The sequence below is a fragment of the Carassius carassius genome, chromosome 2 (assembly GCF_963082965.1).
Source record: "Carassius carassius chromosome 2, fCarCar2.1, whole genome shotgun sequence".
Lineage (NCBI taxonomy): Eukaryota > Metazoa > Chordata > Actinopteri > Cypriniformes > Cyprinidae > Carassius > Carassius carassius.
In genome coordinates this window covers 48,357,558-48,373,540 of record NC_081756.1, presented here as the reverse complement: position 1 = coordinate 48,373,540, position 15,983 = coordinate 48,357,558, and the positions used below count along the sequence as shown (strand labels likewise).

The 15,983-nt window shown below is 35.1% G+C and overlaps 1 protein-coding gene across 36 annotated transcripts in view; it reads right to left on the bottom strand.

The window, feature by feature from the left end:
* Nucleotides 1–15,983, bottom strand: part of LOC132111166 (adhesion G protein-coupled receptor L3-like) — a 277,367-nt gene that overhangs the window by 193,868 nt on the left and 67,516 nt on the right. For all 36 annotated transcript variants that reach the window (XM_059518330.1, XM_059518347.1, XM_059518416.1 and 33 more), the window contains exon 2: nt 9,385–9,577. In XM_059518330.1, the coding sequence (XP_059374313.1) occupies nt 9,385–9,454 (70 nt within the window). In that variant the 5' untranslated portion in view covers nt 9,455–9,577. The remainder of the gene's footprint in view (nt 1–9,384; nt 9,578–15,983) is intronic.

Below are 15,983 nucleotides of genomic sequence, written 5' to 3'. Positions count from 1 at the left end.
AGAACATGTTAAACTACACCCCATAAACACAATTAAGCCAAGAAAAGAAAAAAAACTGTAAACTACACCTTTAAGCACACTCACTTCCTAAATGTTGCAAACAATGTCCGTTTCACATATATGTGAATACATAAACTAAAACTAAGGGGGAAAAATGCAACTAAAACCATTAAAAAATCATTACTTAAAAAAAGGTAAATTTAAAATAAATAAATATTATATCTCAGTGACAACATTACTCATTTTCATTTAGTAAATAGAAAAAACTAAATAAACTAAAATAGATCAAAATAAATAAAACATTTAAAAAAATTATATCAGTAATATCATTAGATTCAATGATAAAATAATAGATTAAAATAATAATATAAAACCGAGACACAAAAATACTATAATATCTTCTTAGTACGTTATTAGATTTTTAATTTTTTTTTTTATTTTGGTAACACTTTACAATAAGGTTAATTAGTTAATATAAGTTAATTACTTTAGTTAACATGAACTAAACATGAGCAATACTTCTACAGCTTTTATTAATATGAGATTATGTTAATTTGAAAATTTACTAATGCATTATTACAATCAAAAGTTGTTAACATTAGTTAATGCACTGTGAATGAACATGAATGACTGTATTTTCATTAAAATTAACAAAGATGAAAAAAACTGTAATAAATGTATTGTCCATTGTTTGTTCATGTTAGTTAATACATTAAATAATTTAACCTTACTGTAGAGTGTTACCCTTTATTTTATTTTTTTATTTTTTTATTTTTTGTCACAAAGTCACAGTACATGCAGCTTTTACCAGCTAAATCCTCCTCTATTTTCCTGAGGCACGTTCTGATTTATTAGACTCTGTTTCCGTCCTAATGCTTTAAATGTGAGAAACAGCTGGGTACAGACAACATAATTCACTGGAAACCTAAAATCGCATCCCTGCTTCATCCAGCTAAACTCCAGAGAGCCTGAAATCTGCAAATATGCTGAATATTGATCAGCTCCATGATATAATCAAACATGACAGCATGTTTGTAACCTATCCTGCATCTGTGGGGCTAATAAAGTCATCTAAAACATGCAGCCATCGGCCTGCTAACACAATCACAGCTTCATTTTACCACCACGACTGACAAAGATTTCCAGGGAAAATGACTCCAGATACAAGCCAGGCAAATGAGATCCGGATAGACAGAAGCAGAGGAGAAACAAGGAAATTGTGTGAGTGTGACAGCTGTCGTTTCTCTTTGCATAAGAAAAAAACCCTTCTGCAATCACTTGACAAGTACGACAAACCTAAGTGTGTGTGTATGTGTGTGTGTCCACGAGAGAGATGTCACACAAACAAGCTGCTATTTCCCACATCCAAAGTAGATTTAAAGTGCTAAAAAAAGTTTTGAAATGCAAATAAAGGTACAAGTGTAATTTAATCGCACGCTTCTCCACACAAAACGTGTCTCTTTGCACATATTCACACAGGAAGCCCAAGAAACGTCCTGCTTTCACAGCTCTTCAGACTCACTGTAACTGGAGTTACTTAAGATTCAAAGATCCAATTGTGAGTCGGCGAGCAGGATGAAGAAAACAAACAAAACACTCGCACGCAAAGGCATTCAAATGTGTTACACGAGCAGAAAACTAACAAGAGATCGAGAGTCTCCTTCCACTGACTAACCCTAAAATCTTCAGAGGAAACATTTCACACAGACTTGAACTACTACAACAACCCAAACCTGATAATAAATACAAAAAATAAACATAAAAAAAATGAATAAAAAGTACAAAAACACACAACAAAATCATTTCCTGCTACTGTAGCAAGTTATTATAATTAACTGAAACTATAAAAAACATTAACTTATTTTCTTTATAGGTACCAACATTGCTCATCAACTTGAAGTACTATACTAATAAAGAATAACTAATAACTATACATAAATAAATACATACATACATAAAAATGACACACAACAAAATCCCTAAAAATGTGCAGTTAGTAAGCAGGATTATTCCAGTGTTGGGGTAGTTACTTGAAAAAATTTATTAGTTACTAGTTACTAGTTACTTCTGTAAATTGTAATGAGATTACTTTACTAGTTACTGCATTTGAAAAGTAACTTTACTACTTATTACTTTGCTTTTTTAGGGCCCTATGAAATCCGTTTAATTTTTTTCTCAACTCCTTTTTAATGGTTAAATTTAATTGTATTAATCAAATACTTGTCTTTAAATTAAACCGGACTCTTATTTTGACGTGTACGTGAATACTTTTACAGTTCCGTGTATGTGATGTGATGCTAGTTTTACTCAAATCAAACGGTCCAATGCTCATGAAGTAAACGCAGAATGACTCTCAGTGCAGTTCTGGAGGGGGGAAAACATTTCATAAGGCTATTTTAAGAAATAATTGAATAAATTAAGTTGTTTTTATGCATGTAAATATGTCAATGACTTGCTGAAGTGCATGAAAACCAGCTATGTATTAGACCCGGAAATAACATCTCTCTCTCTCTCTCTCTCTCTCTCTCTCTCTCTCTCTACTGTATAAAAAGTACATTATATATTATTATGTAAAGTATAATATTATACACTATAATATAAATTAGTATTGAATTATAGTTATAAAGTATAATATTATACACTATAATATAAATTAGTATTGAATTATAGTTATTATATCCAAGTTGTCTGTCTAGAACGCAGCATTTGGTTAACGTCAATAAACGAGCGTGTACTACAATTACGAGTCATTCTATAAGGTGACATTTCAGCACTTGACAAACGGACAGCGACTCCTCTAAGCAGCACTGAAAGCACAGCTACGTGATTGTTGGGAAACGCACATGAAACAATAATAAACGGTCGTAAAATTACTTGTAAAAAACACTCTTAAGCGCTAAGATCAATTGTTATCGGGGAACCCGGCCCAGAACTTTACACACTGGCAAACACGGCATGTGTAACGCAGGAAAGCACGTTCCTATAGTCTAGTAAAGTAGTGTAGTTACCAATATTATTAGGGTAATGGGTTACTTTACTTTGTTACCCAAAAAGGTTATATAGTTACTGTAATCCGTTACTTTGTAACTCGTTACCCCCAACACTGATAGTAAACATAACAGTACTAAAATAACTCAAAGTAATACTAATTAAAACTAAATAAAACAAATAAAAAACTAATCAAATTGACAAGACACCAATATTACTAAAACTTACATTTTTAAAACTAAAAATTAAATTAAAAACAAAATTATGGTCTAACTTAATTTTTTATTTTTTTTATAATTATTATTTTAAAAAACATCAATGTTTCAAATTCAAATAGCATGTTTTACAAAAAAAGAAATTCAATTTCAGTTTTTTTTTTCTTCTACTTTGTAAAGACCGATATTGGCGTGTTCTGTTCAGATGTGCACATATGCATAGCATTATGGAAAAATAAATATGCGCTCCGTCAGGTTTATTGAAAGGCCATTTATTCATAGTGCTTGCTATGAATCCTTTATACCAATCACACGACTGGGACAAATCGAAACGCAGCGATCCAAGCAAACAAAGTTTCCCTCTTTCCTAGGCTCTTCAAAACCACTGATTACAAGAAAATGTGCCTAAATGAGCTCTTGACGCCCTCAGTATTTTCCACATGCGGGTGCAATCTGGCTTGTGTCTGCAGGTTTCTCTGTGAACGAGTCTCCAGCGAGCCGTAGATGAGCAGAATGAACTCAGTTTAAGCACCGGCCGGTTAAACGCTCGCGAGCGCTGTTTCTAACCGTTAATCTTGTTAAGCGGACACTATTATAGCCACAAATCCCTGCAGTCAAAATAACTTTAAAATGCACTAATGAAGAGAACAAGTGGGAGAGCTTCGTAGAAATTAATTAGACACTTCTCACGCTATTAACAACTGTCCCCGAACAAAGAAATTAAGAGCGTCAAAAATATCCTGACTGACACAAAACTATTCTTGATCATTTCTCTTGGTATATCTGTGCGAGTTGGATCTATAGTCTATTTAGAGACCAGCGATAATGTAAACCAGGGAGCACGTTTCTGCACATGCAATGAAATTCAATGGGGTCTAAAACAGAATTAGACTGCACTGACCTTCTATGGACTGAAAACCAACAAATAACACCCTCTCTTGTGTACAGTATAAATAAAGGTACATAGGTTTGAAATGACATGCATAAATGATGAGTCATTTGCAAACATTACAAATCTTTTGTAACACTTTTTGTCACTTTTGATCGATTTAACAAATCACATGACCACAGAATTCAGCGGCTGATGTTTCTCAATCGAGAGAGCCGTGCGATAAATACGTTTTAAAAGCCCAGCTGAGGGTTTTGTGGTTTTGAGGGACATCAGAATGCAGACAAACACACACTGCTTCAGACGCGCTGAGTTTCCTCAGGGTTGCATCATGGGAAAGATGAAGAAGCTCAGGTTATTCATTCAATGTGTGTGTGAGAGCGAGCGCAGGTATGTGTCAAACACACACACACACACACACATAATAAGAACGGGCATTTTGATGTCTACATGAGAAGCCGACAGTCCACCTGCCCTAGTTATTAATTGCTGTTCTGTGTATATATGCATCGGTGGATGTTTTTGGCTGTTAAACACATCCTCCTGTCTGTGTGTGCTTGACTTTAAACCTTCCTCAGACTGCCGACTGCTGCTGTGTGCAGCACATACACTGATCTACCGTGAAAATACTGCCACAGAACGAAAAAAAGCCTGTTTGGTCTCTGGATTTGGATTGTGTGAAATGTTTTGAAGCTCACAATGCTCCGTACTACATCCTCCATCCAGATACAATATGCTCTGAATGTGTGTCGAGATATTTGATGAGTTTCAAACACACTCTCTCTAATAGTAGGTGTATTTTATGTTAAATGGCACACACTTTCTGTCCCTTTCTGTTCCTTCGTGTGTGACTGGTTCAGTCAAAGCACCAATATATATATATATATATATATATATATATATATATATATATATATATATATATATATATATATATATATATATATATATATATATATATATACAGTACAGACCAAAAGTTTGGAGACACCTTCTCATTCAAATAGTTTTTCTTTATTTTCATGACTATGAAAATTGTAGATTCACACTGAAGGCATCAAAACTATGAATTAACACATGTGGAATTATATACATAACAAAAAAAGTGTGAAACAACTGAAAATATGTCATATTGTAGGTTCTTCAAAGTAGCCACCTTTTGCTTTGATTACTGCTTTGCACACTCTTGGCTTTCTCTTGATGAGCTTCAAGAGGTAGTCACCTGAAATGGTCTTCCAACAGTCTTGAAGGAGTTCCCCGAGAGATGCTTAGCACTTGTTGGCCCTTTTGCCTTCTGTCTGCGGTCCAGCTCACCCCTAAACCATCTCGATTGGGTTCAGGTCCGGTGACTGTGGAGGACAGGTCATCTGGCGCAGCACTCCACAACATTACTTCACTAGCTTCACAGTTGGGTGCACAGTTTGCATACAGTATGCCAGTGTAGGTTGTGCGTAGAACTGGCTTTATGTGAGATTTTATTTTGGCAAATTCTACACTGTGCTTTAACATTGTCTACATCATTAAAATGATTCCTAATGCTGCTGTTGTGTTTTTCCCCTCCTCTCCTCCGTGTTTGACACTGTGTAAGTGTGTGTGTGTGTGTGTGTGTGTGTGTGTGTGTGTGTGTGTGTGTGTGTGTGTGTGTGTGTGTGTGTGTGTGTGTGATGGCTCGGCCCCTCCCTCATGCCGTATAATTGGTTGACACCTCGTGTATGATTGACAGGAACAGAATGTGAGGCTGATCACAGTCGAAACGAATATGTGCGCCTTTAGGCCTATATAATATTTTTTTGTTCTTTGAATTAGTCAATTATTTTAAATAAAATAAAATGCATCCATTATTTCATTATTACATAATTATTTAATTTCTATAGGCTATATTTTTTTAAATAGAGTCGGCTCTTCAGATATGCGAGCCAGCTCTCGTCGTTCACCTACAAGAGCCGGCTCATTCGCGAACGACCCATCACTATATAGATTATATATAGAAGAAAAAGTGATTTTTTTTCTTTTTTTTACCCGTATTTATGAATTAAAATGTGCATATTTGTCTAAATTAAATGAGTGTGAGCGTAAAACAAGGAAGAAAACAAATCTGATAAAATGTAGTTTTGTTACAAAATGAAGAAAATGAAAATAAATATACGTAATTTATGTAGGTGAAGTTTTATATATATATATATATATATATATATATATATATATATATATATATATATATATATATATATATATTTATTTATTTATTTATTTATAAATCTTTATAAAAACAAACATTATTCTCCACAGTCCGTGGATGCAATACTTTGCAAAAACATTATTTTATACCTCTTATTTATTTTATTTTATTTATTGATTTGTTTCATTATTTATTTTTTCAGTCCAAATATCTAACCATTCTTACATCAAGACATTTACTTGGAGGAAAATGCTATAAGAAATTAAGTCTTGTTTAATAATAATAAATAAATAAATAAATAAATAAATAAATAAATAAATAAATAATTAAAAGAGATAGCAAGTCTATTCTCCACCATTGTGTGATTATGCAACCCAAACTTTACTACATATTATGAGGTGATTTCATTTTTATTTATTTATTTAATATATATTGTAATTAATACAAATACATGATTTAAAGGAAAAACATAAGCATGAAGGTCCAACCTTAAACATAACTGTCAGTGGAGCTTAAACAGATTGTATGAAAAAGTGCAAATGAAATCGTACAAATTAATATGAATTAATCCTAGATTTGCCAAAACAAAAATAGTAACAAACCACCATTAGACAGTGTTGGTTTGGAGCTGGATGCAAACAGGATGCAAAAAGAAAACAGTAAATCAGTGAAATTGTGAAATATTTGAAACAGCTGTTTTCTATGTGAATATCTTTTAAACTGTAATTTATTTCTGTGATGCACAGCTGTATTTTCAGCATCATTCCTCCAGTCTTCAGTGTCACATGATCTTCAGAAATCAGAATATGCTGATTTACTGCTCAAGAAACATTTCTCAATTTGTTTTATTTATATATATATATATATATATATATATATATATATATATATATATATATATATATATATATATATATATATATATATTAGAATTACAATATTACCAAAATTTCACATGATATTTATCATTTGCATCCACACAAACTACTTTTGTAAGGATTCTTTTTTACTTCTAAACTGAGACTTTCAGTCACATAGCACACAAAAGTGTCCTTCAAATTCCTCATAAAAATGTACAATATGAACAATAAAGCACTGTAGACATCAGTATTTTAGGAAAGCTTCAGCAGCAAATTATTCTTTCCTCAACGAAGGACGAAAACACTCCCCCAGGTAATTTAATTACAGCAGTAGGTTTCAGTATCTACAGCCTTTAAAACATGAGCGCTGCTTTTCAGCAGTTCAGAGCTGGAGACGGTCAAATCGGTGGATGTGTGTGTGCTTTTAAGTTAAATTCGGGACAATTTGTGTTTTTCTGACGGTTGCATATCAAGTGGAAAAAAGGAACAACGCAGCTCATTAGCTTTTTTAATTAGACGAGCCTTATTACATGGATACCCACAAACAAATTGTAAATAAAAAATGATTGACCTCATGCTATTTTCACTAATTTTATCTCTAAATCCCTCTTTCCTACTTCTCCTGCTCTGCTATATTACAATTACGTTCCTCTCTGTCCAACATTCATATCCTCTGAAATGACGGCAGCACCTCTAATCGCCCATTATGGTCATTTTCTGTTTAAGGAAGAGAGAAGCTGGTTTCTCTGAATCAAACATTAGGGTTTACACTGTCTCCAAAATACAAGTAAACTGCCTACATAGGCCACATTTCAGTGTAGATCCCTTAAAACAAGTATACAACAATCAAACTGAGATTCTAAACAGCTTATTTAGAAACATTTCAAGGCACTATTGCATTATTATATTACACTAATACATAAGAAATTCAATCTAGTGGCACAAATTAACTGTTTTCCCCAATATGTGTTATTATTTGCTTATTACAGGATCATGCTGCTAGCTTAAAGTGTAACTAAACCCCTGCTCAGAGCCTGACTCCACCCACTGGCAATATTTGAAAAATGCTGAAAAGTGGGCAGAGCACAGCGGAGTTAGAGGGGACGAACCGAGGGCGGGGCTGAGCGAGTGCGGAGTGATCCTGAGACTCGCAGTGACGGATTGATTGACAGCTGCTGTCAGAGACGCTAAAATGGAGAGTGACTGTAGTGACGCAAGTAGCTTTGCAACAGAGCGTTCATTTGAAGTAGAGGATTTTTCTCCCCCACCTTCACCTGAAGTGGAGGATTTCGAGGTGTCTGTTCATATCAATTCGAGCCGCTGGCTCAAACTGCGGTCTTAACTCCCGCACCGCGTCGCTTTTCAGCGCGAGCTGTGTGGAGAAGCCCATTTCCACCTCCATTGCGTTGGAGAAGCAATCCCGTGTAAAATGCAGTTTGCACACTGCAGCTCTAGGCGGGAACTCGCGGTCTTCCAGGCCAAGTGCATGCAACCACTGGCGCCTAATTTTAAAGTCTGCTGGGAAACTATGCAGTCCAGCAGTGCTGTCGCAACCAGCTGCATTACACCTACGTACCATCCTGACCACTGTACTAAATACAGATAAATCTACGCCAACTTGAAGCTATCCTAACTGATGCAATACTATGCTACTAACTATGCTTCAAACAATACTAACGTTACACTAACAACTATGCTAATTAACTACATAGGCTACACAAAATAATCTAAATAACTATATAAATGCTATGCTAAATAGATGCTATAATACTCTATCCTGGTCATTTTCAATACTTGCCATTCCAACTCCTGACTCACTACAGCGATTTTGACGGAACAAGATGGTTTTATACTGCCAAGGGCGTGGGAGCTCGTACCAAGGGGCGTGGTGAGCTGGAAACTGCTTACGTCACTTGCCACCGCAACATCCAATAGGAAAAATCAACTGCAGTAGCCACCGTTCAACCTGAAGAGGGCAGCACTCAGACGTTTTTACATCATACATTGTATTATTAAAACACTTCATACTCAAATGTCAAAAAAGTTACTCGAATCAATGAACAGCACTAATAAAGCCCCATTCTTACAAATCATTAACTAAAAAAAGTTAGGGTTTAGTTACTCTTTAACAACATTCGATTAGCATCAAATATTGCTTTTTGCATCTCGTGTAATTCATATTGTGTGTCTCTTTGTGTGATGTTTGTGCTGTTTTTTTGTTTAGTTTTTTTACAATGAAAGCGTAAAACTCACCCAGAGTCGCAGACTCCAGCACACTGGCCAATAGCAGCACTTGTAACACTCCCATGGCCCCGCCCCTCATTCTGGATTGGCTGGTTTGAGTGTGGCTCCTCCCCTTCCAGCTGATTGGTTAGGTGAGTATGCAGCGAGTTCACTCAAGATTTGCAGCTCAGTGGTTCTTTCTGTCCAACAAATCTCAAGCCAGCTATGAACACAGAAAGAGAAGAAACGACTGTTTCAGTGGTCACTCAGTGTGGGGTTTTCAACAGCCAATACTCATACACACATAAACACAAAAGTTGTAATACATTTTGAAATTGTATTTTTGCCATTAACGGTCAACTAACTGAAATAAGTTTTTTTTTTTGTTTGTTTACTTTTTAGTTTCCCATATTTCAATAATTCAGTTTTATGGATCGTAGTTCTGTGGCATTACTATTCAAAACCATTAATGTATCACAAAACCAGCAGCGTATGTCCGATGTGTCAGTCTGAAACAACACTGTCTCCCAGAAGACGAGCGGGCAGCGGGCGATTGTTCTGACAGCTGATGACAGTGATGGACCGTCCCGGGTCAAAGGTCACTTGACAAGGACGTTTTCACTCAACAAAAACAAACCAAAAAAATCCTGTTTATAAGGTCAACACATTCTCCTACAGGCAGCGGAAGACTAAATAACTCCACATGTCTGTGTGGGAACTGAGATGTGCTGTCCCATGATGCTTTGCACCACTGCTTTAGTGTTAATTAGGAAATAACACCAAACGATGATCATAACAGGGATATAATGACAGCATGTCACAGAAGCAGAACACACATCAACGCTTTTAGAGATTTAAAGCCATGTGGAAGTGCATTGCGAGAGCTTTCAGATAAACCCTGGTTACAAACAAGCCTTTAAACACTCAAAAATAAAAAGTAATTAACAAGACAAAAAGCACATTAATTACTAAAACTGAAATTAAAATGAACACCGAAAATATAAAAGTAAATGCTAATTTGCTTATTTATGTAGCTATGAATAACATGGTCATGGTTTTGGTTAAGGTTTTTATTATTATATATTTTTTTTTTATTGGGAATAAATTTATACATTCAATATTTATTGATTCTAGTACTTAAACTTATATATTTTTTAAAACTTAAAAGTTTTCTATTTCTCTCTTGCTCACCCTCTCCATATGTAAACAAACACGTTATATGTATTAATTATATTTATTTTTAATTTCCAGTATTGCTATTTTATTTTATTTCTGTTTTCTCTCACTTATAAACAGTTTTTAGTTGACAATATAACACTGTTATGCACACATGCCAGTTCCTTTAATGTTTACAATGTTTATTTTTTTTATTTCTTGCTTTATCACATTTCTTTTATCATGGCAGATATTTTCTTTTAATATTATAAAACTGCTTCAAAATAAATAAATAAATCTTAAAATAAAATGTAAAAATAAAAAATTATAAAAATACTGTAATCATATATAAATAATACTAAAATATAAATCTAAAAGTAAATTTTAAATATGAATGATAAATAACTACTATCATAGTATATATAAAATATTAAAATAACACTGCTTCACCAAAAATTTTGATTTCTGAGCCTCATGATTTGATCACATCTTTTGTATTTGTATTTATTATTATTTATTTATTTTGTTCGTCTTGAAAATAGTATGACCATTCAAAATTTATTGTGATTCATGTTTTCTGAATCGTGTGTCTGTTTTTTTTTTTTTTTTTTTTTTTTTGGTTCCTTAATTTGTGATTCCAAATTCTTGCATGATGCTAAATAAACTGTCTGGCATGTTTTGTGTGCTCTTGTTTTTGTGACATATCAGGACACAACTCTGTATAAAGACATGGGTATGACACAGGTATTACAAGGAGTGGGTGACTTATGAGGACATAACCCATGTCCCCATTTTTCAAAATGCTTATAAATCATACAGAATGAGTTTTTTTAAGAAAGTAAAAATGCAGCAAGTTTCCTGTGAGGGTTAGCGTTAGGTGTACGGTTGGTGAAGGGCCATAGAATATACAGTTTGTACAGTATAAAAACCATTACGCCTATGGGATGAACACTTTTCACAAAAACAAACGTGTGTGTGTGTGTGTGTGTGTGTGTGTTATAGTGTGTACGCGTCCTCAGTAATGTGTGCAGACTGTGATTGAGGAACTGGCCAATCAGAGCAGAGAAGCAGGCCTGAATCCCCAGTGTCAGCACAATCGTTGGGCCTTTTTGAACCCTGATTCCCTGTCGTCAGCGAGTGCGTTGGGCTTTTCGCTCTGCAAGTGAACCGCACTTTCAGAGAGAAACAGCTCTGACCGAACACACAGAGACAGCGTGAAGCCACATACAGCAACTGAAAAACATGTTTTAAACACGCATGCACACACAAACAAGCATCGTGAGCTGCAGCTTCACTACGTCTATAAATGAGGGTGAGATTTCACAGAAATTATCACGTGCGCTAACACCTCTCATGCCAATTCTTTCACACTCGCTCTCTCTTTCTCCAAAACAAAATCTCCATGTTCACCGAAATGAATCTTGTTTCCACCGAGGCCCGGCGCCAGTCTGGGGAAGCTATCGGGCCAGAAATGTGCTCATTAACTCAGAAACCAGCTTTGGATCTTCTTCAACTTAAAATTACCACAGGAAACGTTTGAAGGTCACACACTCACCAGTGTAAACATATGTTCAAACACACACACACATGCAAACACAACACTGATCTGAATACGAAGTATTGGCAAACACTCCACTAAACACACACACACGAACACACACACTGAACCTCCTAATTACTGTGTATTCTTTGTGACAGTCTCAGATATTGAACTATATCCTCAGTAATCGTCTGCAGACACTATTACACACAAACATCGATAATTACAATTGCATTGCCATCATTTATGCAATTCCCACAATTCAGGTTTTTTCAGGCAGTGACAAATATTTTTTTATGTAATAAACCACTGTTATTTTACTATTATGTACATACTAAATACATTTGTTAATATTTTGATTTAGCTTTTATTTTGATAGTTTCAGTAGCTTTCTGTGCTTAGGCCATTTTATTATTAGTATTATTATTATTATATTTCTATTTGTTAATGCATTTCAGCTTAAGTTTTAGTAATTTTAGTAGTTCTACTTACAAATTAGCAATGTTGCATGTTTTTAATTTATTCATTCATTCATTTATTTTAATATTAATAATTTTATATTATTGTTTATTTTTTTATTTAGTTTCTTTTGTATTCATCGTGTACATTTGATATTGTTTTTGTTTGTTTGTTTGTTTTATTTTGTTTATAATATGTTCAACATGTAAAAAACATTTACATTTAAAATGGTTTAAATTGAATGCCAATTTTTTCTTATCAATTTTTTTTTATTATTATGGAAGACAAAAAAAAATCCTAATTGAAATACTATTTTAACAAACACACACACACACACACATAATACAATAAAATAAAATAAAATAAAAGATTATGTAGGTTTTCTTGTCACGTATTACATTTTTTTCATAAGGCTTTCTCTTATATATCAGATATCAGGGCAGGTTCAGTGTCCCGGTTGAACCAGCAGGTCTTTGATGTTCTCCTCAAACTTGTGTGAGTTTAGTTGCATTTCAGAAGCTGCATAACAGACCAGGCTTTATGTCACATGTTAAAAACCTACGAGCAACTGCTGGAAGTCTTTCTCTTCCTCAGAGCTCTGCCGGTGTAATTTGGGCAGCAATCAAATCAGACAGAAGTTTGTCACACATCTTCAAGCGTGTGTTTTCTGCACATCTCTGTGTGTGTGTGTGTGTGTGTGTGTGTGTGTGTGAATGTAGGACAGAGTCCATATCATGATAACGATCAGGGTGTGTGTGGTTGTCCTCTAATAGTGAGCCGTGTGGAGCAACACAAGCTTTCATTAGCAAGAGCTTCACTCACACAAACACACACGGAGGAACACGATCTCGTCGTTATCTGATGGAGCTGATTGTAACGCTTCCACTGCACTGAATAACCTCAATCCCGCTCAATCCTTACAGTCTTTCAAAGGCCCAGCGCTATTCATATTCCTCAAACAGGTTACTGTCGCCTACAGTGTTTTAAACAGCACTAAACTTCAGTGTTAAAGCGACAGATCAGACAAAAATCACAGTTTGGTCATCTTCATCTTCTGGGGGACTTCTGTCTTTCAGCTGGAAACCAATCAATTTTGGTTTAAATTGGTCGTTTTTTTCACAAGCAAGAACATCTTCTGCAGAAAAAGTACCAATTTTACATTCTTCATGTGCACCGAACGACATGCAGGTGCGGCACATCCTTTTCACAAAATCAAAAACATTTCATATTTAAATGTACCCAAATCTAGTTGTCTTGCAAACAAGTCAAATCGAATGTATTCATATACGTAGCACTTTTCATGATACACATTGTTTCAAAGCAGCTTTGACATGGATCGTAGTTCTGTTGTATGTATCCGACATTACATAAAGAGCTGCTGTTTCATTCATGAAATGCAAATATAATTCATGTAGGGGTCCAAAACTAATGAACACTTTTACTTACTCAAGACTTACTCACTCTTATCTTACAAGGTGTACAGATGGATTTGCACTTGTTCCCTCGCTTTACATGATTTTCCATTGTGGATAGAAAGTCAAAACAATTCCTCTAGACACACACAGCCATTCAAATCAGGATTCACGCTCACAATCAGTTCAACACCAGCCGAGTGTCAATCACCACCAGTCAAATGTTAGCTTAAACATATTTTAGGGACAAATGTGTACCCAACAGAGAAATAAACCTGACAAAACCTCTTGAAATCTCCTTTTGGGGACTACACACACAAACATATTTATGTGTGATGTTAAAATGAGTGAGGTTTCAATGGTCTCCACAAGAAAGGCAATTCCAACAAATGCAGATTCCTGTAATAACATTACCGAAAACAATCCAACTTCCAATTAGTATAAAGGCTGTGAATATGTTCTTTCACACACACACACACACACACACACACAGAATCATCTGTTGTTGCTGTTCTAGCTGCATGTTATAACAGAGATGAAATCTGAGTCACTCACACCCTGAGAGTTTGCAAATGATTTTCAGCGAGTTTTGTTTTAATTTCTTTACCGGAGAAGTTTGGTTAGTCTGCGTCGCTTATATTGTGCATCCAACAATTCAACCAAAGACAGAACATTTAGACTTTCTTTCTTTCTGCATTTACAACCTACAGAACAATGATATTTTTGTATTATTCATATTATTCATATATTGTCATGCATTAAATACAATACACAGATCAACACACACACGCTCGGCACACGCAATGAGGAAGCAGTGTGTAGTCGGGTTGTGTTGTAGTTTGAACTCTGTGCACTTATTTGGAAAAAAAGATGCCTGCTGAGGGACTGAAAGACTAAATCATCTAGAGCTTTGCAGGTCCACACTCACTGTTGATCACACACACACACACACACACACACATTGGCTGATTTCCCTCCCACTGAGGGGACAATGTGGTCGTCCACACGGGGCGTCTGATTGGCCGCTGTGTCCCTCAATCACTGCCAGCGTCCAATCACGTGTTCTCTGATCATGTGACTGCCGTTCATTCTCCAACACACCTCTCTCGCTCCATCTGTTCATCTCGTCTCTGCGTCCTGGAGCTCGTTTTGTTGTTCGGTGTGTGTGTGTGTATGAATCATATGATTGCAGGGTGGGGAGTTTATTGCTGGATATGTCCGGCAGGACGAGGTGATATTGCTGTGGCCCGCACCGGACGAGTCAGACCGTCATACAATCAATTTGATTATTACCTCTATAAACCTACTGTATCATATCTGATTCATGAATCTCTAAATGAGCAGCATGATCAAAACTTGACACTCAGTCTACTCCATGCCTTCTGTCTTTTGATTGATAGTTTAGAGTTTTTTATCAGGTAAAAGCTCTTTTAGTATAATTTTACAATCACACACACACACACACTGAATAAGCTGTTATGAAAATTGTCAGACTCAGAAAAATGTACTCTATTTAGCTGTAATTTATGTCTTCTGTTGCAGGACTCTTCAAAGGTTTTCTAGTGTGGTTCAGATATTAACCAAGAAAAATCATACAGGGGCCATTTTTCTGAGTAATTATTAGATTTGATTAGCTTTTTTATTGCAAGTAACATGCAAGCATGAAAAACAAAAATAAACATGCTTATTACTGTGTTTATCGGCACTGAAATATAAGGGATATTAAAGTTTATCAGAACTTGGCAAGGTCCAGAAAAGATCTGGCTGAAGATCACAAACAGGATTTCATGTGGAATAACAAGCAGGGTTTTAAAACTCTACTTTAAAAAAAAATAAAAAAAATAATTTAAGCATTTTAAAGATGTTGTTTACAAAGTTAAATACGTTTTAAAATATCCGTCCACATCTTTGAGAAAGACTCTTTTTCTGAAATAGAAATCTTCTGTAACATTAAAAATATCTTTTATATGTACGTTATAAACTATTTTACAGTTTGCAACGATTCCATCAACCACTTTTTCATGCATCCACCAACGTCCACAAACTGTTTATTTGCCTTTTAA